Source organism: Giraffa tippelskirchi, chromosome 14 (assembly GCF_054371585.1).
Source record: "Giraffa tippelskirchi isolate mGirTip1 chromosome 14, T2T-mGirTip1v1.2.pri, whole genome shotgun sequence".
NCBI lineage: Eukaryota > Metazoa > Chordata > Mammalia > Artiodactyla > Giraffidae > Giraffa > Giraffa tippelskirchi.
The window spans coordinates 49,301,816-49,327,523 of NC_137288.1; the positions used below are offsets into that span (position 1 = coordinate 49,301,816).

The 25,708-nt window shown below is 48.0% G+C and overlaps 1 protein-coding gene, 1 non-coding gene and 1 pseudogene across 8 annotated transcripts in view; 1 reads left to right on the forward strand and 2 right to left on the reverse strand.

Moving 5' to 3' along the window:
• The window catches only part of EMILIN2 (elastin microfibril interfacer 2), a 75,132-nt gene that overhangs the window by 36,408 nt on the left and 13,016 nt on the right, over window positions 1–25,708 (forward strand). For all 7 annotated transcript variants that reach the window (XM_081561901.1, XM_081561900.1, XM_081561899.1 and 4 more), the window contains 2 exons: window positions 10,538–10,713; window positions 18,144–20,057. In XM_081561901.1, coding sequence (XP_081418027.1) covers window positions 10,662–10,713; window positions 18,144–20,057 — 1,966 coding nt within the window. In that variant the 5' untranslated portion in view covers window positions 10,538–10,661. The remainder of the gene's footprint in view (window positions 1–10,537; window positions 10,714–18,143; window positions 20,058–25,708) is intronic.
• Window positions 12,588–12,986, reverse strand: LOC145534194 (ubiquitin-ribosomal protein eL40 fusion protein pseudogene; annotated as a pseudogene).
• Window positions 14,598–14,700, reverse strand: LOC145535005 (U6 spliceosomal RNA). Its single transcript, XR_014075172.1, has one exon. It is a non-coding gene; the product is annotated as a U6 spliceosomal RNA (small nuclear RNA).

Sequence of the window (25,708 nt, forward strand, 5' to 3'; positions counted from 1 at the left end):
CTGTATTTCATGCTGCTGGGCGCGCCCTGCACTTGGAGATGATGTCATTTTTAGCAATGAGAGTCTGCTCTGAGGGAAAGCACCCCCGCTCTTATAGTAAATCTGAAAATGACACTTCACAGTCGATTGCAGCTGAGTCGGGACAGCCTCGTGGCTGAGTCACTGGACATTTCTCCAGTCAACTTTGTCTTAGGAACTTGTTCTGTCCTCAGGGTTAAGAAGGGTGATCGGTTGTGGAAAACTTTACTTATTTGCTGTATGACCAGAGCATAAAATAAAGAGGATTTTAGGGTTTGAAATATACTTGCCATCCTAAGTACCCAAGGAAATTACTTCAAGAGGAAACAGGAAAAGAAACAGCTTACAATTGTGGTTTCTCCAGCAAATATCAAGATCAGTAATCTCAGATATGCAGATGATGGGCTTCCTGGGTGGCACTAGTGGTAAAGAACCCACCTGCTAATGCAGGAGATGCAAGAGACCTGGGTTCGATCCCTGGGTCGGGAAGATCCCTGGAGAAGGGAATGGCAACTCGCTCCAGTATTCTTGCCTGGAGAATCCCATGGACAGAGGAGCCTGGCGGGCTACAGTCCATGGGGACACAAAGAGTTGGATACAACTGAAGCCACTTAGCACATGCAGATGACACCACTCTTATGGCAGAAAGCAAAGAAGAACTAAAGAACCTCTTAATGAAGGTGAAAGAGGAGAGTGAAAAAGCTGGCCAACTCAACGTTCAGAAAACAAAGATCGTGGCATCCGGTCCCATCACTTCATGGCAAATAGATGGGGAAACAATGGAAACAGTGAGAGACTTTATTTTCTCGGGCTCCAAAATCACTGCAGATGGTGACTGCAGCCATGAAGTTAAAAGACACTTGCTCCTTGGAAGAAAAGCTATGAAAAACCAGACAGCATATTAAAAAGCAGAGACATTTCTTTGCTGACAAAGGTCCATCTAGTCAAAGCTATGGTTTTTCCAGTAGTCATGTATGGATGCATGGATCGTAAAGAAAGCTGAGCACTGAAGAATTGGTGCTTTTGAAATGTGGTATTGGAGAAGACTCTTAAGAGTCCCTGGTACTGCAAGGAGATCCAACCAGTCCATCCTAAAGGAAATCAGTCCTGAATATTCATTGGAAGGACTGATACTGAACCTGAAACTCCAATACTTTGGCCACCTGATGCACAGAGCCAATTCATTAGAAAAGACTCTGATGCTGGGAAAAATTGAAGGCAGGAGAAGGGGACAACAGAGGATGAGATGGTTGGATGGCATCACTGACTCAATGGACATGAATTTGAGCAAGATCTGGGAGATGGTAAAGGACAGGGAAGCCTGGCGTGCTGCCGTCCATGGGGTCGCAAAGAGTCAGAGACAACTGAGCAACTGAACAACAGCAAATATCTCCTTTGTCTTGGGAAAGAGACAATCTTCTATATGTACACTTTCATTTTCAACACATTGCTTTAGTCTAAGAGCTGCAATTTAAGAAATGTACAAAGCTATATTGTAATTTGAAAATAATAAAACAATAAATTATTTTTTTATTTTTTTTAATTTTTTTTTTTGGTGACTGTGCTGGGTCTTCGTTGCTGTGCGTGGGCTTTCTCTAGTTGCAGAGAGCAGAGGCTAGTCTTGAGTTATGTTGCTTGAACTTCTCATTGCGGTGGCTTCTCTTGTTTTGGAGCATGAGCTGTAAGCGCAAGGGCTCAGTAGTTGTGACACACGGGCTTAGTTGCTCTGAAATGTGTGGAATCTTCCCAGACCAGGGATCGAACCCATGTCCTCTGCACTGGGAGGTGAACTCTTAACCACTAGACCACTAGGGAAGCCCTGTAATCCAGTTTTAATCAGGGCTCATCAATCTGACTTTGAGATCCATTAGGTACATTTTGTATTTCAGAAATATATTTGCCCAAGGTTTTTGACTTTTAAAACTTAGAGGGATCCTCCTAAGGAGTCAAGTAAAATATTTAGCATTTCTTTACTTTCATGTTATTAATTTCTTCATAGAGGGATCTAATTAGAAATGTGTCATGTAGCAGAAAATAGGTACATTTTGTATTTCAGAAATATATTTGCCCAAAGTTTTTGACTTTTAAAACTTAGAGGGATCCTCCTAAGGAGTCAAGTAAAATATTTAGCATTTCTTTTACTTTCATGTTATTAATTTCTCCATAGAGGGATCTAATTAGAAATGTGTCATGTAGCAGAAAAGATGAGAATTGTGATAAAAATTTGTATTGGACTATAGTTGATTTCAGAGAAGGCAATGGCACCCCACTCCAGTACTCTTGCCTGGAGAATCCCATGGATGGAGGAGCCTGGTAGGCTACAGTCCATGGGGTCGCTAACAGTTGGACACGACTGAGCGACTTCACTTTCACTTTTCCCTTTCATGCACTGGAGAAGGAAATGGCAACCCACTCCAGTATTCTTGCCTGGAGAATCCCAGGGACGGCAGAGCCCAGCGGGCTGCCGTCTATGGGGTCACACAGAGTCGGACACGGCTGAAGCGACTTAGCAGCAGCATAGTTGATTTACAATGTTGCTTTAGTTTCTGCTGTATGGCAAAGTGAATCAGTTATGCATGTACATATATCCACTCTTTTTTAGATTCTTTTCCCATATAGGCCATTGCAGAGTATTGAGTAGAGTTCCCTGTGCTCTACTGTAGGTCGTTATTAGTTATCTACTTTAGCTAGCCAAGTGTATATATGTTAATCCTGATCTGTGGGTGATGTGCTTTAACCTGGAAGAAGGCTCTCTAGTTTCTTCACTCACTCTCATGTTGGGGGGGCGCTTTTCCCAATATGGACAATCAGCATTAGAGGGGACATGGGGATCTGAGTCACTTCCTTAGACAGTCTTGTCCATACACATGGTTTCAAATGGCCGACTTTTGGATCATCAGTGGACACAGTGGACTTGGATGGGAAGTGCTTCTTCTGCTTGTGCAGAACCTCGTTTCCTTCACATAGTTCTGAAATCCCTTCCAGCTTCAATCTCTACAACCTCCATAGTATTTAATTTTGGCAAACTGCTACTTCAATAAAAAAGCTCACTTAATTATTCACTGATTGGTAGGACAGCAAACAAAAAAAGAAGAAAGAAAAAATCCGTTTGTCACAGGCGGGTCCTAGAACATCAGTTGGCCATTCCTCAGTTGGAAAACTGGGGCCCAACTTTGTAAAGGTGAATTGCTCTGTAAAAAGGAAATTGTGACCCATGCCACAACATGGATGAGCCTCAGGTGAAGGGGATCAGGACAGACCACCTCAAAACCTACCACTTTGGCATACTGATTATTCTGAGCTGCAAGCCATTGAGAAACCACAGAGACAAAACCTTTCTTTAAAAAAAAAAAGAAAATTTCTTTATGACTGCGCTGGGTCTTCGTTGCTACACGCAGGCATTCCCTAGTTGTGTTTCGTGGGGGCTTCTCAATGTGGTGGCTTCTCTTGCTGTGGAGCATGGGCTCTAGGGTGTTCGGGTTCAGTAGTTGTGGCCACAAGCCTAGTTGCCTCGAGGCATGTGGGATCCTCCCGGACCAGGGATTGAACCCATGTCCCCTGCATTGGCAGGTGGACTCCCAACCACTGGACCACTAGGGAAGCCCGAGACAAGACCTTTCTGAAATCCCCATTGATGCCCCAAAGCATCACCTGTACAGGGATGAGAGGAGGGAGCCTTATCACCAGAGACAGAGAACAGCACCGACAGGAGTCTTCCTGAACAAACCTCGCTAAGATAGCCCTTATCACCTGTTCCTTTCCTACCCATATCCCCACGATTTATTGCTCCTAAAGCCTAAACTCTCTTTTCTCTGTCTGGTGCCTTCTCCACAATTGATCATCTTTTGTTAAAATGGTGCCTAAGGCTCTGAGTCTAACTGCTACTTTGAGTTTTCACTTCTTTCCCGTGAGGCCTCCTGGGCACATAAAAATATTAACATCAATAAAATTTGTATGTCTTTTTCTCCTGTTTATCTATCTTTTGTCAGTTTGATTCACAGGCCCCAGGAACAAATATAAGAGGGTAGAAAGTGTTAGTCCCTCAGTCGTGTCCGAGTCTTTGCGACCCCATGGACTGTAGCCTGCCAAGCTCCTCTGTCCATGGGATTCGCCAGGCAAGAACACTGGAATACTGGAGAAGACCCCTTCTCCAGGGGATCTTCCCGACCCACAGATTGAACCTGCATCTCTAGCATTGCAGGCAGATTCTTTACCATCTGAACCACCAGGGAAGCCCCATAAGAGGGTAGAAGAAAAGTTTTTTCCTCTCCTACAAGGACATTATGCTAAGTAACACAAAGCCAGTTACAAAAGGACAAATACTATTTGATTCTACTTGTATCATGTACTGAGAACAGTCAGATTTATAGACACAAGAAGAATGTGGTTGCCAGGGGCTGGGAGGTGGGGGCTGGGGAGTTAGTGTTGAATATGGATGCAGAGTTTCAGTTTAGGGTGATAAAAATGTTCTGTAGATGGTGTTGATAGTGATGGTGATGTTTGTACAACGTTGTAAATGTACTTGTGCCGCTGAACTGTGCTGTTAAAAACGGCCAAGACAGTAAACTGTGGGTAATGTGTATTTTAACCACAGTTTTAAAAAAAAACAACAGAATTGCTGTGGCCAGCCTGTACTGCTCTATGGAAAACCTGGAGCAGGGGCTGAATGTCAGACACCCAAGTCGGCCCTGGGTGCGTGCATTCGGAAACTGGGAGGTGACTTCCCGAGTTTACATGTGTGGACTTCCCTCGTCCCTGCAAAGTGAGAGAAGGTGAAAGTGTTAGTTGGTCAGTCTTGTCCGACTGTTTGCAACCCCATGGACTGTGACCCACCAGGCTTCTCGGTCTATGGGGTTTTCCAGGCAAGAATACTGGAGTGGGTTGTCATTTCCTTCTCCAGGGGATTTTCCTGACCCAGGACTTGAACTTGCGTCTCCTGCTCCGGGGGAGGAGGTTTTTTCCCCCGACCTGGGTGCTTCCTACTCGGGAGAGGAAGTGCCTCTTCTGTATCATCTGTCCCGTCCTGAAGGATCCTGTGTACAACCACCACGTGGAATGAAGCAACAAGAGCTGGCTCTAGGTTCTTTGGGGCCAGCCAGCATCTGGAGGATGGAGAGGAATTTACTAGAAAGTCTGTTCTTGGGAGAAATCCCAGTCAAGTGAGTGTCCCCCAGGGGCCGCCGGGCTTTCAGTTTATGTGGCGTGTGAAATAAAACACAGGTAAACACTGAATGCAGGGAAAGGACTGTACCTTGTGTAGCCACCGTGTAGCGGGTCCTCTACCGGTGACGGGTGGTTATTTCAGAGCCCGTGTTCCACTTGCTACTGGGGACACGGGAGGAGGAAGCAGATGAACAGATAGACGTGGGCCCGTTGCTGTTCCCTTGACAATCTTGTGACTGTCTTGGCCAGCCCTGTCCTACAGAACTTTCTGTGGTGATGGAGACGTTAACATTGTTTATCTAACACTGTGGCCACTGTGGCTGCAAAGCATGTGAAATGTGGATAGTGTGACTAAGCAACTAGATGTTCAGTTTAATTTAATTTTAATCAGTTTATATTTAAACAGCTGTCCCAGATAACAGCTGTCTTCTTGGAAAGCGCAGCATTGGCTCACCTTCTGGTGTTGAGTCTTGTCCTGTTCCCATGACTGTGGACCCTGGGGCTTGATTGGGTTCAGGTAGGAATCCGGAGGGCTTCCCTGGTGGCCCAGCAGTAAAGAGTCCTCCTGCCAGTGCAGGAGCTGTGGGTTCAATCCCTGGGTCAGGAAGATCCCCTGGAGAAGGGAATGGCAACCCACTCCAGTATTCTTGCCTAGAGAATCTGGTGGGCTATAGTCTACGGGGTCGCAAAAAGTCAGACTCGACTTAGAGACCAAACAACAACAACAACAGGACTCAGGAAGCCACTTCTTCTGGGTGAGACCTGGGGATCGATCACTCTGGGGCTTTAATTTTTATTTTTTAAATTTTTATTGATTTATTTTTGGCTATGCTGGGTCTTCAGTGCTGCAAAGGCTTTTCTTGAGTTGCAGTGAGCAGGGGGCTACTTTCTAGTTGCGGTACATGGGCTTCTCATTGCAGTGGCTTCTCTTGTTCTGGATCAAAGGCTCTGGGGCACATGGATTTCAGTAGTTGGTGCACAGGCATAGCTGCTCTGTGTCATGTGGGATCTTCACCGACCAGGGATCGAACCTGTGTCCCCTACATTGGCAGGTGATTCTTATCCACTGTGCCACCAAAGAAGTCCACTCTGGGTTTTTCTGTATGGACATTGGACTCTCCCAAACCTGGTCAAAGGTGGGCCTAGTGTCATTAATTAATTGTTTAATCAATCAGTTATTAATCAACAATTAATAAGTTATTTATTCAGTACAGTAGGACAGTGTGAAAAATGGGGACACTGTGGGGAACAGAGCCACCAGGCGTTCTTGCCGTCTTGGGGCTTTGGGCTGCAGAGAGAAGGATGAATTCTGGACGAGCAAATTCAAGTGTAGTTGGAAGCAGGTGAGGGAAGGTCTCTCCTCCTGCTAGGAAGGCATCTTCATGGGGATGACATCAAACGGAGGCACAGTCACTTTATCCCCTTGTGTGTTAACAGGGACATTTCCAGTTACATGGTCCCTGAGTTCTGAGTCAACTTTTCTAGTCCTTTTCTCCCACCTGCCTTCTCGTTAGCATCTCCTGGGCTCATCTGGCTCATTGACCCAGTGGAACTTGTAAAAATGGTGAACTCTTGTCTCACCCTCCCCGCCAAAAAAACCCAAAAGGACTTCAGAGGAGAGGAGGGGAGTTAGGTGGGGCTGTGGGGCAGCTCACTGCCTGACCAACCCCACCCCCACCCCCAGGGGGGCCTGAGGCAGCTGGTCAGGTCTCCCCAGGGCACAGGATGCTGTTCCAGTCCTGACCTGAGGCTGGGATGGGGGCCAAAGCTCCAGCCCCCCCTGCTGTGACTCTGTCCCTTTGGCTGCAGGCCCTCCTCGGCCGCCCCAGCTGGGTGAAGCTCGCTGATTCAGTGAATGTCTATAGAGTATCGTCCCAGCACCCACCATCCAGGTTGCTGGGCACCAGAGTCTGGGGTGCTTCTCAGTTCTGTCTGTGCTTGGCCATTACGTGGGGAGTTTTTGCCAGGTACACACACCTGGGGACCCCCTGCTCCAGACCAATGAAATTAGAATTTCAAGGATAAAGGCCTGGGCATATTTTAAAAGTTCCCCGGAGAATTCCCTGGTGGCGCAGTGGATAAGAATCCACCTGCTACTGCAGGGAACACAGGTTCGATCCCTGGTCCAGGAAGATCCCATTTGCTGTGCAGGCCAGATGAGCCCGTGCAACAGAACTAGAGAATGGCGCCCCCAACACCACCCCATTCACCACAACTTGAGAAAGCTTGTGTGCAGTAACAAAGACCCAGAGCAGCCAAAAATAAATAAATAATAAAATTCTTTTTAAAAAGCTCCCTGGTGGGAATACTGTTCCACAAAGCCAGGCAGGCCTGGGGGGTCCTACTTGGGGTTTCCCCACCCTCTGGGGAGTCCCCTGGCTGCCCTTGGGGGAGTGACAACCCCATTTCTTGGGGATACCCTAGAAATGCTGTGGGACCAAACATCCCCTGCCTCCCCCATCACACCCCCTCCCCCCAGCTGAGGCCTGGGGACCCGCAGATGCCTCGGGCATTGTGTCCTCCTGTGCAGGGAGGTGGCCCCTGATGGCTTCCAGCTGTCCCTGGGGCTGAAAACTTGGTGGGAGACCCAGCCAACCTGAAGTCCATTGAAACCAGAAACCCTGCAGCAATGGGAGTGGGGCGGGTGGAGAAGAAGGCAGGGGCTCCAGGGAGCTTTCCTAACTTACGAGCTGGCTCCAAAATCATCACTGCCTTCAGGGAGAAGAATGAAGTGTGTTGGAGAACCGAGCAGTTTCTTGGGCAGTGAGGGGCTAAGGCCCCAGGCTCAGGTTGGATGGGGTGGGGTGGGGTCGTCTCTCGTCCACCGGCATCAGAGCCCCTCCTCCCGGCTCAGCTGCGGTCAGAGGGCTTACTGCGGGCTGTCATCACCTGGCACGAGAACAAAACCCCGGAGCAAACCCATTTTCACATTCAGTCCTAAATGCTCAGAGGAACCAGGTTTTCCTGAGATCACACATTTTTCCAGCATTAGGCTGTGCTTGAGCAAAACAATGAAATGGGATTTTTCTTTCTTTTCCTAGAGTTTCTGGGGCCACACAAGATGCTTTGGGTAGGTGGGGTGCCAGGTAGGGGGAGAGGGCAAGAATATACCTGGACCGAATTAGATACTCAGGCTGCCTTCTCACCCAGCTTGTAGGGCTTTCTGGAACATCTTTGAGTGGGTGGGGTGACTGAATTTAGGATAGTTGCCAGGCAGACTGGTGGCTTCCATGTGCTGGGAGGGCCGTGGCGGGTGCAGGGGAGAACATGGGTTTAAAGCCAGTCCTGGCCCTTCCTGGGGCTTCCCTAGTGACTTAGACAGTAAAGAATCCGCCTGCAATGCAGGAGACCCGGGTTTGATCCCTGGGTTGGGAAGCTCTCCTGGAGAAGAGAATGGCAACCCACTCCAATATTCTTGTCTGGAGAGTCCTGTGGACAGAGGAGCCTGGTGGGCTACAGCCCATGGGGCCGCAAAGGAGTCAGACACGACTGAAGTGACTGAGCATGCATGCATGCTGGCCCTTCCTGACCATTGGGAGGAGTCCCTTAACCTCTCTGAGCCTCTGTTTTCCTATCTGTGAGCAGGGATGATGTCTCCAGTGGGACCTCGATAGGGGATGTGGGAGGAATGAGAAATAAGGGCCTAGGAGGGGGCTCTTGCCTCTGCTTTGTCCCCCTTCCCCCCCAACCCCTTAAGCAGCCCTTCTTTTCTGTTTTACTTGTTGGGTTTTCTCACCAGTTTTCCCCGAAAAGGCTCCCCACCCAAGCATCTCAAAATCCACATACCCAGGCTGCATCAGAGACGTTGTAACAGAGCCTCTGAGGCTGGGGCCCAGACATGGGTGGTCTTTCACAGGTCCCTGGTGAAGGTTGAGGACCATGCCCTCCAGACCAGGTGTGGGGACACTCCTGCCTGACAGCGCCGTCACCGGCCCCCCGGCATTCCGCAGGGTTGCCTTGCCCGTCCTGGCAGTGGGGCAGTGCCTGGCTCCTGGGGTCTCAGTGTCCTGCTTGGGCCCCTCAGCTAGGGTGCTGGAAGTCCATGACGTTCAGCCGCTGTGATTCTCTCAGGAAGGTGACTTTGAATACCACCTGCCATGAGGCCAGGGCCTGAGACAGAGTCCTTTGGCTGGCTTGAGGCCCGCTGAGCAACAAACCAAAAAGGAAGCTGGCTGCTAGTGCCGGGGTTAGAAATGAAGAGCAACTGACTAGGCTAAAGAAAGCTGGGGTTGCTGTCGGCAGGAGAAGCCGAGGTGGACGAGGAGCCGCTCGCCTCTGTGCTGTGAGCAGGGCCCCTGGGGGTGAACTCCGGCTTGGTCCCCTGGGCGCCCAGGGGTCCTGGATCAGCTCTCTGCTCTGGGCTGTGGTCCAGCCCTGGGTCTGACGGACTTTCCAGCTAGTTGCCAGGGTCTCTGCGTGATGCATGAGTGTGTATTAGTTGGTTAGTGTTAGTCGCTCAGTCGTGTCCCACACTGTAGCCTGCCAGGCTCCTCTGTCCTGGGGATTTTCCAGACAAGAATATAGGAGTAGGTTGCCACTTTCTTCTCCAGGGGATGTTCCCAACCCAGGGATTGAACCTGGGTCTCCTGCATTGCAGGTGGATTCTTCAACATCTGAGCCACCAAGATCTCAACACAAATAGTATGAGGTGGGTCTGCAGAGGCTCACTGCTCCCTTTGCCAGGTGTCAGGAAAGAAGGTGCCGAGATAAATACACAGAGGGTGGGAGGCAAGGGTGCCAAGCATGTTTGTGTAAAACACAAACCAAATGGGCTTGACTTGGCCTGGGAGAATCTCCACCAAGCAGCAAATTGTCAAATAGAAGTTCGTCAGTGAAGTGAAAGCCCAGTTTTTGAAGTGTCCACATCCAGTGAGAGTCACGTCTTCTTCCCTGGTGGCTCAGATGGTAAAGAATCTGCCTGCAATGTAGGAGACCCCAGTTCGATCCCACGGTCAGGAAGATCTCCCGGAGAAGGGCATGGTAACCCATTCCAGTATTCTTGCTGGAGAAACCCATGGACAGAGGAGCCTGGGAGGCTACACTCTATAGGGTCGAAAAGAGTCAGACCCAACTGAGCGACTAACACTCTCCGTACTCTCAATGAGAGTCATAGGCCAAAGTTTTCTGAGTTGTCTGTTTCTCCAGCCTTTCGAGGGAGGGGAGCTGGGGGCAAGTGGATCCAAGAGATGGAGGAAGGAGGTGGGGGGCAGGGCTGGACTGGAGGAGACCGGTGACCCCTCGGCGTCAGCCTGCAGAGAGCAGTGACCCGGGGCCTCTTCACTTGGGTGCAGCCAGGAGGGCCGGGGTGCCTGCCGGAGCAGCCAGTAACAAGAGATGCCACCTTGCTCTTTGGCAGGTATCGCGTGAACGTCAGACCCAGGTATGTCACCAGGTACAAGACGGTGACGCAGTTGGAATGGAGGTGCTGCCCTGGCTTCAGGGGGGGAAACTGTCAAGAAGGTCCCAGAGACCCTGGGAGGATGCCCCGCCCCACGGCCACTCGGCCCCGCAGCAGCATGAAGAAACCCACAGGTAACTCACTGCTCTCCTGCGCTCTGCTCTGCTCACCGCCGCTCCTTCCAACTCCAGGCTTCGTGAGTTACATGCGGGGCTTTCCCAGAGCTTCCAGGAACACACCCGTTTGCCTGCAGGAGGCACGTGGCACACACATTGATGTACGGAAACAGTAGCGATTAGAAGACAAACTTTTGTAAAATAAATTGCTTTGTTAGGGCCAGCTGGTTGTGAAAACCAAGACCTTAGAGGAGATGAGGATGGTTTTCAACTTTGTGTGGCCTGAGGCAGAGACAGAAGAGATTCTCATGTAATGATGTAATGACGCCTGGTTTGTTTTTACTTTAGTTTTCATGTACTAGCTCCCTTAAGCCTGAATTTGGAGACACTAAAATTGGTTTTGTTGTTTTTTTTGAGATAGGGAAATAGAATCATTTTCATTCTGTTTAGGGTGAGACATTTAGCAGTAAAAGAATCTGCCTGCACTGCAGGAGACACAGGAAATACAAGTTCAGTCCCTGGGCTGGGAAGATCCCCTGGAGGAGGTCATGGCAACCCACTCTGGTATTCTTGCCTGGAGAACCCCATGGACAGAGGAGCTTGGTGGGTTACAGTCCATGGGGTTGCAAGAGTCAGACACGACTGAAGCGACCAAGCACAGCGAGCATATTTGCAAAGCTAAGCCCAGAGTTAGAAATATCCAATGAGGTTGTTCTTAATTTGCTTCTGATTATTTTTTTTTTTAAAGTGAAGTAGCACAAACTCAATGAATAGTTTAGAAAGCAATGATAATTTTCATTTTTTTTTTAATATTCATTTACTTATTTACTTATGGGGCCATGCTGCTGCTGCTGCTCAGTCGCTTCAGTCGTGTCCGACTCTGTGCGACCCCGTAGACGGCAGCCCACCAGGCTCCCCATCCCTGGGATTCTCCAGGCAAGAACACGGGAGTGGGTTGCCATTTCCTTCTCCAATGCATGAAAGTGAAAAGTGAAAGCGAAGTCGCTCAGTCGTGTCTGACTCTTAGCAACCCCATGGACTGCAGCCTACCAGGCTCCTCCATCCATGAGATTTTCCAGGCAAGAGTGCTGGAGTGGGGTGCCATTGCCTTCTCCATGCTGGGTCTTAATTGGAAGATGTGGAATCTTTTAATATTCCTGACCAGGGATTGAACCTGGGCCCCTTGAGTTGGAAGCACAGAGGCTTAGCCACTGGATCACCAGGGAAGTCCCACCTTGGCTTTTAAGTATAACATTAACAGACGGTAAAGAATCTGCTGGCAGTGCAGGAGCCAGGGTTCGATCCCTGGGTCAGGAATATCCCTTGGAGGGAATGGCAACCCATTCGAGTATTCTTACCTGGAGAATCCCTGGACAGAGGAGCTTGGCGGGCTACAGTGCATGGGTTTGCAAAGAATCAGACATGACTGAGCAACTAACACTTAAGAGACTGATTTTTAAAAAATTTTTGGCCACACTGTGCAGCTTCTGGGATTTTAGTTCCCCAACCAGGGATCAAACCCTTTCTCCCTTCATTGGAAGTGTGGGGTCTTAACCACTGGACCACCAGGGAAGTCCCCAAGAAGCTGACTTTTATGGACAAAAATGTTTTGACATTTTATTCTACATCACTTTATCTTTTTTAAAGTCCAGTGAGAAAACTTAGATTTTCTTATGAGTTAGATGTTTAAGTCATATTTGAATGATTATATTTTCTGATGAGGTGTTTTCAATTTTGAAACTAGTGGTGTTTCTCAATATTCTCTGTAAAACAGATTTTATTTATTATTATTATTTTTTTACTGCTTTAGTCAACGAAAGGGAAACTTTACTGAGGCCCCAGGGCCACAGGCAGGAGGCTGCCCTGTGGGCAAAGAAGCCAGCAGAGGGGCCTTATTTGACATTCTTCCTGGGGCACAGGTTGTTGGTGTGGCCACGCTTCTTGCAGCAGTTGACCGCCGGGGCTATAGGTGATCGTAACGCAGCCGATATCTTGTCTCAGTTGTATTTCTGAGCGAGCTGGCAGAGGGAAGGCTCAACGATGCTGCTTCACAGACGAAGCACCAAATGCAGGGTGAACTCTTTCTGGATTTTGTGGTTTGACAGAGCACAACCATCCTCCAGCTGTTTGCTGGCAAAAACTAGATGCTGCTCGTCAGGCGGGATGCCTTCCTGATCTTGGATTTTGACTTTGACATTCTCAGTGGTGTTACTGGGCTTGACCTCAGGGGTGATGGTCTTGCCCTTCAGGATCGTCACAAAAATCTGCATCTCTGCCTCTGCTGCAAGTCTGCCGCCACCGACTTGAAAAACAGATTTTAAAATAACTTTCTTATTACAAAAGTAATGCATATCAATTAAAGAATGTTTGTAACATGAGGTTTCCCTTGTGGCTCAGCTGGTGAAGAATCTGCCTGCAATGCGGGAGACCTGGGTTTGATCCCTGGGTTGGGAAGATCCCCTGGAGAAGGGAAAGGCTACCCACTCCAGTATTCTGGCCTGGAGAATTTCATGGACTGTGTAGTCCATGGGGTCGCAAAGAGTCGGACACAACTGAGCGACTTTTACTTTCACTTGAAACATATAGCAAAAATGTTTAAGTACATATCATCTCGGACTTTCCCGGTGGTCCAGTGGTTAAGACTCCATGTTCCTGTAGCAGGGTGCCTGGGTTCCATCCCTGGTTGAGGAACTAAGATCCTACATGCTGCACGGCCAGGCCAAGAAGGGGGAGGGGCGGGGAAAAAAAGTACACCTAATCTTACCACCAAATGAGAAATACTGTTAACATTTTACTGTAAAACACTGCTCTCTTTTCTGTATCTGCATATACATTTTCGTTAAAGAAAAATTCATTCATCTCACAAATATTTATTGAGCTGCTAGATCTGCAGTCTCTATACTGAGGTGTTTTGGAGAAAAAGTCGAGGCAGAGACTATATAAGTAATTACCACAGAGCCCAATCGATGCTCTGATGGGGACTCTGAGGGGGCATGTTGGATCATAGTAGACAGATGATTTCTGTTTTGTTTAGTTTTAGCTTTTATCTTGTAAAAGTTTAAGCATCCGTATAGTTTAATGAGTTGAATCGCTTTATAATGTAAGGACTATTAGGAAAAGCGGTGATTCCCTTTGTCCCCCCGTTTCCCTTCTTCTCAGGAGTAATTGCTTTAAACTCTTACAATTTTTTTGAAACTGAAGTATAGTTGATTTACAATATTAATTATAGGTGTGCAACAAAGTGGCTCAGTATTTTCATGGATTATACTTCATTTAAAGTTATTGCAAAATAATAGCTATATTTCCCTGTGCTGTATAATATGTCCTTGTGGCTTATTTATTTAATACATAGTAGTGTGTATCTCTTAATCTTCTGCCCCAGTCTCGTCCCTCCCCTTTTCCCTCTCCCCACTGGTAACCACCAGTTTTTTCTCTGTATCTGTGAGTTCGTGTTTTTATATATACATCCATTTGTTTTATTTTTTAGCTTCCGCACATAACTGATAACGTAGGGTATTTGTCTTTCTCTAGTCTGATTTTTATTTCTGTAAGCATAGTACCCTCCAGATCTGTCTATATTGTTGCAAATGGCATTGTTATAACTGAGCACTATTCCATTGTATGTGTGTACACACCACATCTTCTTTATCCATTTATCTGTTGATGGATGTGTGTGTATGTGTGCTCAGTTGCTCAGTCCTGTCTGACTCTTTGCCACCCCATGGACTGTAGCCCACCAGGCTCCTCTGTCCATGGGATTCTCCAGGCAAGAATACGGGAGTGGATTGCCATGCCCTCCTCCAGGGGATCCTCCCGATCCAAGGATCAAACTTGTGTCTCTTAAGTCTCCTGCATCAGCAAGTGGGTTCTTTACCGCTAGTACCACCACTCTTAGGTGGCTTAAAAACATGGAATGCTTCACACACGTGCCATCCTTGTGCAGGGACCATGCTAATCTTCTCTGTATCCTCCCAGTTTTAGTATATGTGCTGCTGATGTGAGCATTTCTTTAAACTCTTTAGATGGTCTTTTGGAATTTACCTCCACATCCTTTACTTCTCATTATGGAAGGTGAGGAATTAAGTCCCTTTCATCTAACATGAGGCTTCCACACCCCCATCCTTTCCATTCAGTTATATTGTGTTTTCATCTGTTCAGTATTTATTGGTTCCATCGTAGTAGTTACATAGTGTTTACAGCTAAGCCCTGTAGTGTGCTATGAATATGTTAGCTTTTCTACACAGTTTTTTGATTTCTCTAGTGTTAATAATTATGTTTTTCTTTGCTTGGTTTTCTATATTTTTAATCCCTGTTTCAACCCAGACTCTCTGCTGGTTATCTACATGTCCACTCAGTATGTTCAAATACATCAGTTTCATCTTCTTGAAATCTCTCCTAGAGCTTTCTCACCTCCCCACCTGGAGTTGTCACCTGCTTGTCCTTGTCACCACTGCCAGCCTGTGATCTCCACTGACTTCTCTCCTGTCCATTCCCTGCTTCCTGTCCCCCCTGCTTGGTCTTTCTTAATTTATTCCCTTGTTTTGGTAAAGCACATCATTCAGTAGTTTCATGAGAAGATTGCGTGGGAGGTAAACTTTTTGACATGATAATCTAAAAGTATATTTACTCCAGCGTCAGAATTCTAGGTTGGGAATAATTTTCCTTTAGAATTTTAAAAGCATTGCTTGATTTTCTTCTAGTTTTCAAAAAGGAACCCTCTTACACTGTTGGTCAGAATGTACATTAGTACAGCCACTATGGAGAACAGTATGGAGGTTCCTTGAAAAACTAAAGTGTTATTGTATGATCCAGTGATCCCACTCCTGGGCATATATCCAGAGAAAATCATAATTCAAAGAGATGCATGCACCCTAATGTTCATTGCATTACTGCTTACAATAACCAAGACATGGAAGCAACCTAAATGTCCATAGACAGATGAATGATAAGGAAGACATGGTCCGTATATACAATGAAATATTACTCAGCCACAGAAAGAATGAAATGCGGCCACTTGTAGTAATAAGGATGGACCTAGAGATGATCATACTAAGTGAAGTAAATCAGACAGAGAAAGACAAATTTCATGTGATACCACTTTATGTGGAATCTAAAGAAAGTGACACAAATGAGCTTATTTGCAAAACAGGAACAGACTTACAGACATAGAAAACAAACTTATGGTTACCGAAGGGAGAAGCTGGGGGGAGGGATAAATTAGGAATTTGAGATTGGCAGATATACACTACTATGTATAAAATAGGTAAACAAGGACCTACTGTATAGCACATGGAACTCAATACTTGTAATACTCAGTATCTTGTAAATAATCTATATGGGAAAAAAGAATATATAGGACAAAAGAATATATATAAAAGATTATATATATATATTTATGAATCACTTCTGTATACCTAAAACTGGGCTTCCCAGGTGGCTCAGTGGTAAAGAATCCACCTGCCAATGCAGGAGATGAGGGCTCGATCCCTGGGTCAGGAAAATCTCCTGGAGGAGGAAATGGCAACCCACTCCAGTATTCTTGCCTGGAGAATCCCATGGACAGAGGAGCCTGGTGGGCTACAGTCTATGTGGTTGAAAAAGAGTTGGACAGGTCTGAGCACTTAAAGAAGAGAATACCTGAAACTAACACAACATTGTAAATCAATTATACTTCAAGTAAAAAATTCTTTTTCTTCTAGTTTCCAATGCACTGTGAAAAACATTCTGATTCCCAATTTTTTATGTGTGACTTGGTTGGGGTTTCTTTTTTGTTTTTGTTGTTTTTGCCACTTAATGGGATTTCAGAATGAAAGGAAGTGCTTATCCTCAATACACCATCACTATAATGAACACACTGTTCAGGGAACTTATTTTTAAATGTTTAACTGATTTTAATTTTTAATTGATGAAAAAACATCCACGTCATTAGATATTCTATAGTGTCATCTCTTGACTGCATAGAGTATGATTGTTTGGATACAATTTTGTACTGTTGGTCCCTTAGGCTGTTTTCAGTTTTTCATTATTATATAGATAGTATTTGAATAAGTACTTTTTCTGTTAAATTTTTGGATTAATCCTTATTATTTACTAGAATAAATTTCTAGAAGTATAATTGCAGAGTCCAAAGGACTTTGAGTATTTTGATACATTCTCCAAATTATTCTTCCAAAAATTTGTAGCAGTTTTTTTAGTCACCAATAGTTTACAAAGGAAAAACATCTGCTTACATTCTGATCCTCCCCGCTTCTCCTGCCCTTTAAAAAAAATTTCCTTTGCTCAGAACAGCATTTCATTTGTACGTGACTTACTAACTTTTATGTCTAGTGTCCTGAGATAGAATTTTTTCAGTATGGAAAACAAGGTGTTCTTTCTAGTTTTCTGCTTGGGAGTTGGGACATTTAAACCCAAGTCTTGGTTTTACCACTAAGTTGCTTTTAATGAATAATAACTGTTGTTATGATCATCTGCAAAAGTTAGAGGACACAAAAACAATGACCATTAAGCTCAAATATCTACCACGTTCTAAATTTACTTGCACTGTTTATTGGTGTACATTGGTGCATTTTATGTCATAATCTGTGTTGTGTGTGACTTCCTACTTTACTTGCTAGGTCTCAGTATTGTCTGCAGGCTTGTTGATGCTAATTCTTTAATTCCTTTATTATATTAATTTTTACATTTTATTTTTTGGCTGTGCCACACGACTTGTGGGGTCTTAATTCCCAGTGTATTAGTCGCTCAGTCGTGTCCAACTCTCTGTGACCCCATGGACTGTAGCCTGCCAGGTTCCTCTGTCCTTGGGGATTCTCCAGGCAGGAATACTGGAGTGGGTTGCCATTCCCTTCTCCAGGGGATCTTCCTGATCCAGGGATTGAACCTGCATCTCTTGTGGCTCCTGCATTATAGGCAGATTCTTTACCGCTGAGCCACTGGGGAAGCCATGGTATCATACCACCCAACAACTAACGGGTGGATCCCAAGTGGCTTCTTGTGGTTACAGAATGCAGTCAGCTGTCGGGGTGTGGCTGCAGTTACGAATGTGGGAATGATATGTTCCGATGATAATATAAGTAAAGAGTATTTCCCTTCAGGGTGAAAGAGACCATGTATATCTGTCATGTGTCATGTGAATATTCTCTTGACAACCAGAGGAGAGAAGATGGTCACTCTGCTTCATAGATGAGGGGATTATAGTTCACAGAAGTGAATTAACTTGCTCAAGGGTGGACTGTAGACAGAAGAGCCAGAATGCCCTGGAGGTCTGTTTGACTTAACGCCCATCATCTTTTCTGCTCCAGCAGAGTAATTGCCTGTGTGTGGTGAGAGGGAAGTCATAGGGGGAGGTTTGAGTGTATCCCAGGAGTACACTGTCAATTGTCTTTGCAGAAACCGGGTAAAAGTAGGAAATGTTAAGTCGTGTCCAACTCTTTTTTTCATTGTAACAGACAATGAACCAAGCCGAGTCTCAGAGCCTAAGAAGACTCTGTCACCCACTCCTGCAGCAGACCCAAGTCAGACAAGAGATCCAAAACAGGGGCCCCAGGAACTGCAGGAAAAGAAAATTCAGGTGCTGGAGGAGAAGGTTCTCCGGCTCACCAGAACGGTTCTGGACCTTCAGTCTTCTGTTGCCGGAGTGAGCGAAAACCTCAAACATGCCATCCAGGACGATGCCAGCAAGATGCTGGCCTCATGGCTCAGCAACCTGCACTCCCGGCCAACACCCGACAGCGCCATGGGTGGAGAACCAGAAACGGTTCAGCCCCCCGGCGTCCTCAACAATAAGGAGTCAGGCATGAAGGACATCAAGTCTGAACTGGCTGAAGTCAAGGATGCCCTGAAGACCAAGAGTGACAAGCTGGAGGAGCTGGACGGGAAAGTGAAGGGCTACGAAGGGCAGCTCAGACAGCTCCAGGAGGCCGCCCAGGGCCCAACGGTCACCATGACGACCAGCGAGCTCTTCCAAGCCTACGTGGACAGTAAGATCGATGCCCTGAGGGAGGAGCTCATGGAAGGGATGGACCGGAAGCTGGCTGATCTGAAGAACTCGTGCGAGTACAAGTTGATTGGTTTCCAGCAGCACTGTGATGACTATGGGAGCAGCTACCTGGGAGTGATCGAGCTGATAGGGGAGAAGGAGGCCAAGCTGAGAAAAGAAATCAGTGACCTCCAAGCCCGGGTCCAAGACCCTCCAGCCCGTGCAAACTGCTGTGATGGTACCAAGCCTGGTGAGTTGGGGCCACAGATCAAGATGTTAGACCAGAAAATCGAAAGAGTCGCTGAAGCGACAAGAATGCTGAACGCACGACTGGACAATGAGTTTGACCGTCTCGAGGTTCCAGAGCCGGACGTGGACTTCGATGCCAGATGGCATGAACTGGATGCAAGGATCAACGTGACGGAGAGGAATGCAGAGGAGCACTGCTTTTACATTGAAGAAACCCTCCGGGGGACCATTAGTGGGGAGGTGGACGGCCTGAGGCAGCTGCTTGATCAGAAAATCCAGTCCCTGGAGGAGCGGCTGGGGAGCACTCTCCTGGAGATGGTGAACCACTCAGAGATGGAACCTGCTCCCCCAGCGGCAGCCACACCCACTGTGTCGGGGGCTGGGCACCCGCAGGTCATGATGGAGTTAAGGCGCCTGAAGGACCAAGTACGGGTGGTGGAGGACATGTGCCTGCAGAACCTCCGAGGAGAGCCTCACAGGATGGAAGACACTTTGCGAAATGAGGGTGAGACGGTGAGCCTTTTGAGATCTCTAAACGACACAATGCAGGGAAAGTTTCAGGATATGGAACGCAGCATCCAGCGACTTCAGCAGGACTTCAGTTTTCTTTATTCTCGGCTCAACCACACAGATGACCACTTGAGACATCTACAGAGTGAGCTGAGTGGTGGTAGAGGAGGGAAAAAGGCTGCAGGGGGTGGGTGGTCCAAGGAGGGTGAGCCGGGGAGGACGGAGGCGCCCCTGCCATCCCCCCAGGCCCCCCCAGCGCATTGCTGTGACCAGCTAGAGGGTAGGTGGCAGCGGCTGCAGGACCTCATCCTCAGCGAGCTGGACACTTGTAAGGAGAAGACGGACGGGGTCCAGAGGGAGGTCTCCGTGGTGGAGGACAGGGTGTCTCATGTGGAGAAGACCTGTAGCAAGCTGGACTCCATCTCTGGAAGCCTTCAGAAGATCAAGGAAGGGCTCAACAAGCATGTGACCAGCCTCTGGAGCTGTGTCCGGCAGATGAATGGGACACTCCGGACACATTCCAGAGAGATCTCCGGCCTGAAGAATTCCGTCCAGCAGTTCTACAGCCACGTCTTCCAAATTTCTACTGACCTGCAAGACCTGATCCGGTTTCAGCCATCGGCAAGTAAGTGTACCTTTACCTTCCCATTTTGTGTGTTTGTAACATGCGTTCTGCTAGATTTTGGATGGCTTGTGGCATGAGCCACGTCACTGCTAGCCCAAAGTATGCTTCGTAGATGGGGTGGGGGAAAGTGCGTGAATCATTTGGTGCTGGCTACCAGTGAGACAAAGACCAACAGTGAGAGCAAGCATTTAGAAACTTTTAGAATAACTTGACATCACTGTAGCATTCAAGCACACGATTTGTGCATCTTGTCAATTATCAGCCCACAACAGGTTGAAAATACAGAAGGAAAACTGGTCCTTCACCTCAGGTAGGTGTCAGAAGGCTGATCTATACTATCATGTTGGGGAGCTTAAATTTGGGGTCAGATTTGTGGCCTAACAGCTTGGGGCAATGGGTATATTGTCCTGTCTTCTTCTACTCAGGGAGTCTCCTGTATGCAAACCCATTCACCTCTCTGCAAGCATCACTTTTTGTTTGCTGGTGTCATTATAATCTTCATCATTATTCATCTTTGTGCAATCTCTTGTTCCCTAAAACCTGGGGCCTTGATAATGGGAAGTAGAACACATTGTGTTCCTTTCCAAAGACAGACAGAGGACCGTGGACAGAGTACTTTAGGGGCAGTAACTGTTCAAAGCCCCACAGTGCCCAGAACAAGGATGCTCATCGGCTGCGCTTAGGGCGATGCACGCTACACATTATGTATGTGCGTCCGTGCTAAGTCCCTTCAGTCATGTCTGCCTCTTTGTGACCCTGTGACTGTAGTGGGCCAGGCTTCTCTGTCCATGGGATTCTCCAGGCAAGAATACTGGAGTGGGTTGTTATCTCCTTTTCCAGAGGATCTTCCTGACCCCAGGGATCAAACCTAAGTCTCCTGTGGCTCCTGCATCGCAGGCAGATTCTTTACCACTATACATTTCACTCTCGACAAATGTTTGTGGAATGAATGAATGGACTGACTGAATGAATGGTTCCTTAATAGTACTGAGTGACATATTCAAGTTAACTTCGTTGTTGCCTGGGGGCTCAGCATGTCATCCCTGAAAGTCAGAGCCTTCCTGGTACCTGGATTTGGCAACTTCAGTGCTGAGCAGAGTTTTCTTTCTTTTTAAAATTTTATTTATTTTCGGCTGCGTTCGGTCCTCATTGCTAGGCAGACTTTCTCTAGTTGCGGACAGCAGGGGCTACTTTCTAGTTGCAGTGTGCAGGCTTTCTCACTGCAGTGGCTTTTCTTGTTGCAGCTCCCAGGCTCCAGAGCACAGGCCCAGTAGTCGTGGCTCACGGGCTGCTCCCCGCAGGGACGTTTTCTAAAGTCGCACAGCTGAGAAGCGGTGGAGGCGGGGTAGGGACCCTGGGTGCCGTCCTCCAGGCCGGCCCACATCTCCTCTGTGTCTCCCAGAGACGAACACAGACTTATGGGTCCACGAGGACTTGGGGAGGGCCAGCCATGTGCCCGGAAGGACTCCACCTCCTGACCAATCCTGTTTTCTTTCCTTATGTCTTCCTTGCTGGCCTATGTTGCCTTTTCACCTTGCTCAGCTCCAGGTGACAAAAGCCCTCATGTGTTGATGCCAGTTCCTGGCCTGGTGTGAGCCTATGGGATTTTAGGATTGGGTCCTATTGGAAAAGGCCCTGATGCTAGGAAAGATTGAAGGCAAAAGGAGAAGGGGGCAGCAGAGGATGAGATAGTTGGATAGCATCACCAACTCAATGGACATGAATGTGAGCAAACTCCAGGAGATAGTGGAGGACAGAAGAGCCTCATGGGCTATAGTCCATGGGGTTGCAAAGAGCCGGACACAGCTTAGCAACTGCATAACAGCAACAACAACCCAGCTGAGACTTATAGCCTGAGGAGAGGAGAGCCAGGGCCTGATCCCAGGGAAGCAGGAAGATCTGAAGTGGTCAGTGGGAGACGCTTTGAACCTTCCTAGAGATAAGGAGTTTGTAGATAAGGAATTACCCAGGCCAGTCCGGCTATTTATAACCCCCCTCTTCTCCCCCCAGGCCCACATAGCTCCCTGATCTCTGGAATGCTGGGGAAAGGTCAGGGGACCCTGTGTGTGTGCATAGGATGATTGTCCCTCCTGGTGACAGTTCTGTCTGGACTGTGCTTTGTAACAACAGATCGAACCAGATAGTTCCAGTTGATTTGCAGCTCCCGGGCAGCGTGGGAAGCTGTGTTAACTCCTTCATGCCTTGCTGTGGAAAGAGGGGTTGGGGGCGAATGCCTGTAAAGAGAAGGCGGCTCCCACAAGATGCTCCTTTTGGAACGAATCCATCGTTTTGAGTGTAGAATGCGTGGACTTTCGGGAATTCCATTGATTGAGAAGAGCCAACGATAAGCAGGCAGAGGCTGTCCATTCTTGTAGCGCATCCAGGTCTGGGAGAACCTGAGTGTCAGGGGTCACTGGGTGAGTCTAGAGCTCAGGCCACAGTGCCCAGTGAAGAGTCAGCAGCACATTTATTGAGCGCTTACTGTGTGCAGCAGTGACTCGGTGGACATGAGTTTGAGCCAACTCCGGGAGATAGTGAAGGACAGGGGAGCCTGGCGTGCAGCAGTCCCTGGGGTCATAAAGAGTCGGACACGACTTAGTGACTAAACAACCACTAAGCGCAGGGCTGTGTGAGGGGCGAGGAGATGGGCAGCACGGCCCTGAGCCTCCAGGCATTTTCAGACACACACAGGTCTGCAGAGAGGATGAATGAGATGGTGTGTCAGGGTTCATCCTCTCAGTTCACTGGCTCTTACTGAGCCCATCTTGTGTGGGGAGTAATGAGCTTATGTGGGTGGAGTACTGGGATGACAGTGTATGGGACAATGACGGTCTGAGGGGAAACAAGCAGGCGGAGATGGTCACGGCCACCGTGGAAGTCAGGGAGGGCTTCTCTGAGTTGATGCTGCCTTCTCATCAAGGTCGAGTAGGTTGCGAGTTCATAGACCAGTGGGGTGAAGGGTGAGATGGAGTGATGGGAGAGACTTCTGAAAGGAGGCAATACCGGAGCTTGTACCGAATGGTGGGTTGTTCAGTCCCTCAGTCGTGTCCGACTCTATGCAACCTCATGGACTGCGGCACGCCAGGCTTCCCTGTCCTTCACCATCTCCTGGAGTTTGTTCAAACTCACGTGTGTTGACTTGATGATGCCATCCAACCATCTCATCCTCTGTTGCCCCCCTCTCCTTCTGCCCTCAATCCTTCCCAGCATCAGGGTCTTTTCCAACGAGTTGGCTCTTTACATCAGGTGGCCAAAGCATTGGAGCTTCAGCTTCAGTCCTTCCAATGAACATTTCATTTCCTTTAGGACTGACTGGTTTGATCTCCTTGCAGTCCAAGGGACTCTCAAGAGTCTTCTCCTGCACAGTTTGAAAGCATCAATTCTTGGGTGCTCAGCCTTCCTTATGGTCCAACTCGCACATCCGTACATGACTACCGGAAGGGTTCAGAAAAGCGAGAGGGGAAGGTGTACCTGCTGAGGGGTGGAATGGGCCTGCTGTTTGCTGCTGTGTAACAGCCGACCCCAGACCTTGGTGGCTTAAACAACAAGGCTTCATCACTTTCCGTTGTTCTGCAGGGCAGGAACTGACTTGGCAGCTCTTCCGCTCTACTTGACATCAGCTCAAGTCACTCACTCAGCTGTGGTCAGGGGACCACTGGGCTGGGCTGGGCTGGGCTGGGCTGGAAGGTGCAGAAAGACTGGCCACATGATCCTCCGCATGGCCATCCTCTCTCTTCACACGGCAAAAGCAGGAGCCCCTTCCAGGCGAGGCCCAGAGCTGGCACCATGTCCCTTCTGCCACGTCCCATTGTTAAAACAAGTCACCCTGAGGGATGACGTGGCTTGTGTGTTGGCAGGGGAGGAATATTAACGATTGTCATCATTGCTCCCACTACGAGCCAAGGTGCAGAGCTGAGGATGCAGGACAAGGTCACCAGAGGCCAGATTGCTGGGTCAGGGACCCAGACTCTGCTGTTTCTACCTTGTCCGCTGCCCTGTGCATGGAGCCCATTCTCTTCTTTGGAAGCACCCAGAGGGAGCTGAACTAACCAGCTGGCAGCGGGTGGGGAGGGTGGAGGGGGAGCCAGAAGGGGCCTCAGCCAATGCTGAAATCAATCCCAGTCTCTCTGTATCCCTCACATCAGTGCAGACTTCTTCCCTGGGTCTTAAAAGAGACTCTGGAGATTATATACAAATGTTTGGTTACTTTTTTGGACAAAAGGTCCCTGCCTTTCATCCAGGACTTGGAGAGGTACCTAACTTCTAAGAGGTAAAGAACTAGTGTATTTTTTTGGCTGCATCTTGCAGCTTATGGGGATCTTAGCTCCTCGACCAGGGATTGAACCCATGTCCCCTGCAGTGGAAGTGCAGAGTCAACCGCTAGACTACCAGGGAAGTCCCTAGGACCACTGTACTTTCGTGACTGTCTCATCGTCCACTCTGTGACATAGGTGTCATGCCCCTTTCCTGGGCCCCGTGCACCCCACCCCCCTTCATTCGTATAGTCATTCATTCAACAAAGACTGAGTCATATCCTCGCACTGGACTTTTAGCCGTTACAGGATCTAGGGGAAGGGAGGTAGTCAGGGAATGCACAGCCCAGCAAATAAAGGTCTGATTTCAGCAGGCGATCTGTGTACAGGGAAGGATGAGCAGAGGAGGTGACAGAGGACAGGGGACTTGGTGTTTTAGATGAGAAGTCAGGGAAGGTTGCTCAGTGGAGATGACGTTTGCGCAGAGACATGAATAAGATGAGGGAACGAGCCTTGTGGAGACCTGTTCCCGGCAGAGGGAACAGCATGTGCAAACGTCCTGAGGCAGGGATGTGTTTGTCCTGTTTCAGAACTCAGGACGCCAGTTTGATCCATGAGCAAGGAGGAAGGTCATAGGCAGTGAGGTCGGGGGTAGGGGTCAGATCAGGTGGGATTTTGTAGGCTGAGATAACAGATTTGGATTTCAAGTATCATGAGAAACTCTTGGAGAATTTTGAGCCTGGAAGTGATTATTATTTCCCAAGTTTGTAATCCCAGCTACTCTACACATTCCTTTTGACTTTGGACAAATTATCTACTTAATGCCTCACTTTCTATACCTATTAATTGGAGAGAATCATGGTAATAGTGATGCTTGAAGAAGTTAGCATGATAATTACTGTTCCTTTGCATGCTAAGTCATTTCAGTCATGTCCGACTCTTTGCAACCCCATGGACTGTAGCCCACTAGGCTCTTCTGTCCATCAGATTCTCCAGGCAAGAATACTGGAGTGGGTTGCCATGCCCTCCTCCAGGGGATCTTCCTGACCCAGGGATCAAACTCATGTCTCCTGCATTGGCAGGCATGTTTACCACGTGGGAAGTGCCACCTGGGAAGCCCCTCCTGTCCCTAAGGAGTATTTTTTTTCTGTTTTTTTTGGCTGTGTTGCATGGTATGCAGGATCTTCGTTCCCTGACCGGGAGTCAAACTCGTGCCCCCTGCAGTGGAAGCAGGGAGTCTTAACCACTGAACCACAGAGACGTTCTAGTAGTGTATTAAACAGTGATTGGCCCTTTGTCATCTCTCAATACCAGTGTGACTGTGACCCTCTGTCCCCTCTGCTGGATGTCCCTTCTGCTCCTGGCTGAAATCCTCTCCTCTTCCTACAAGCCCCCAGA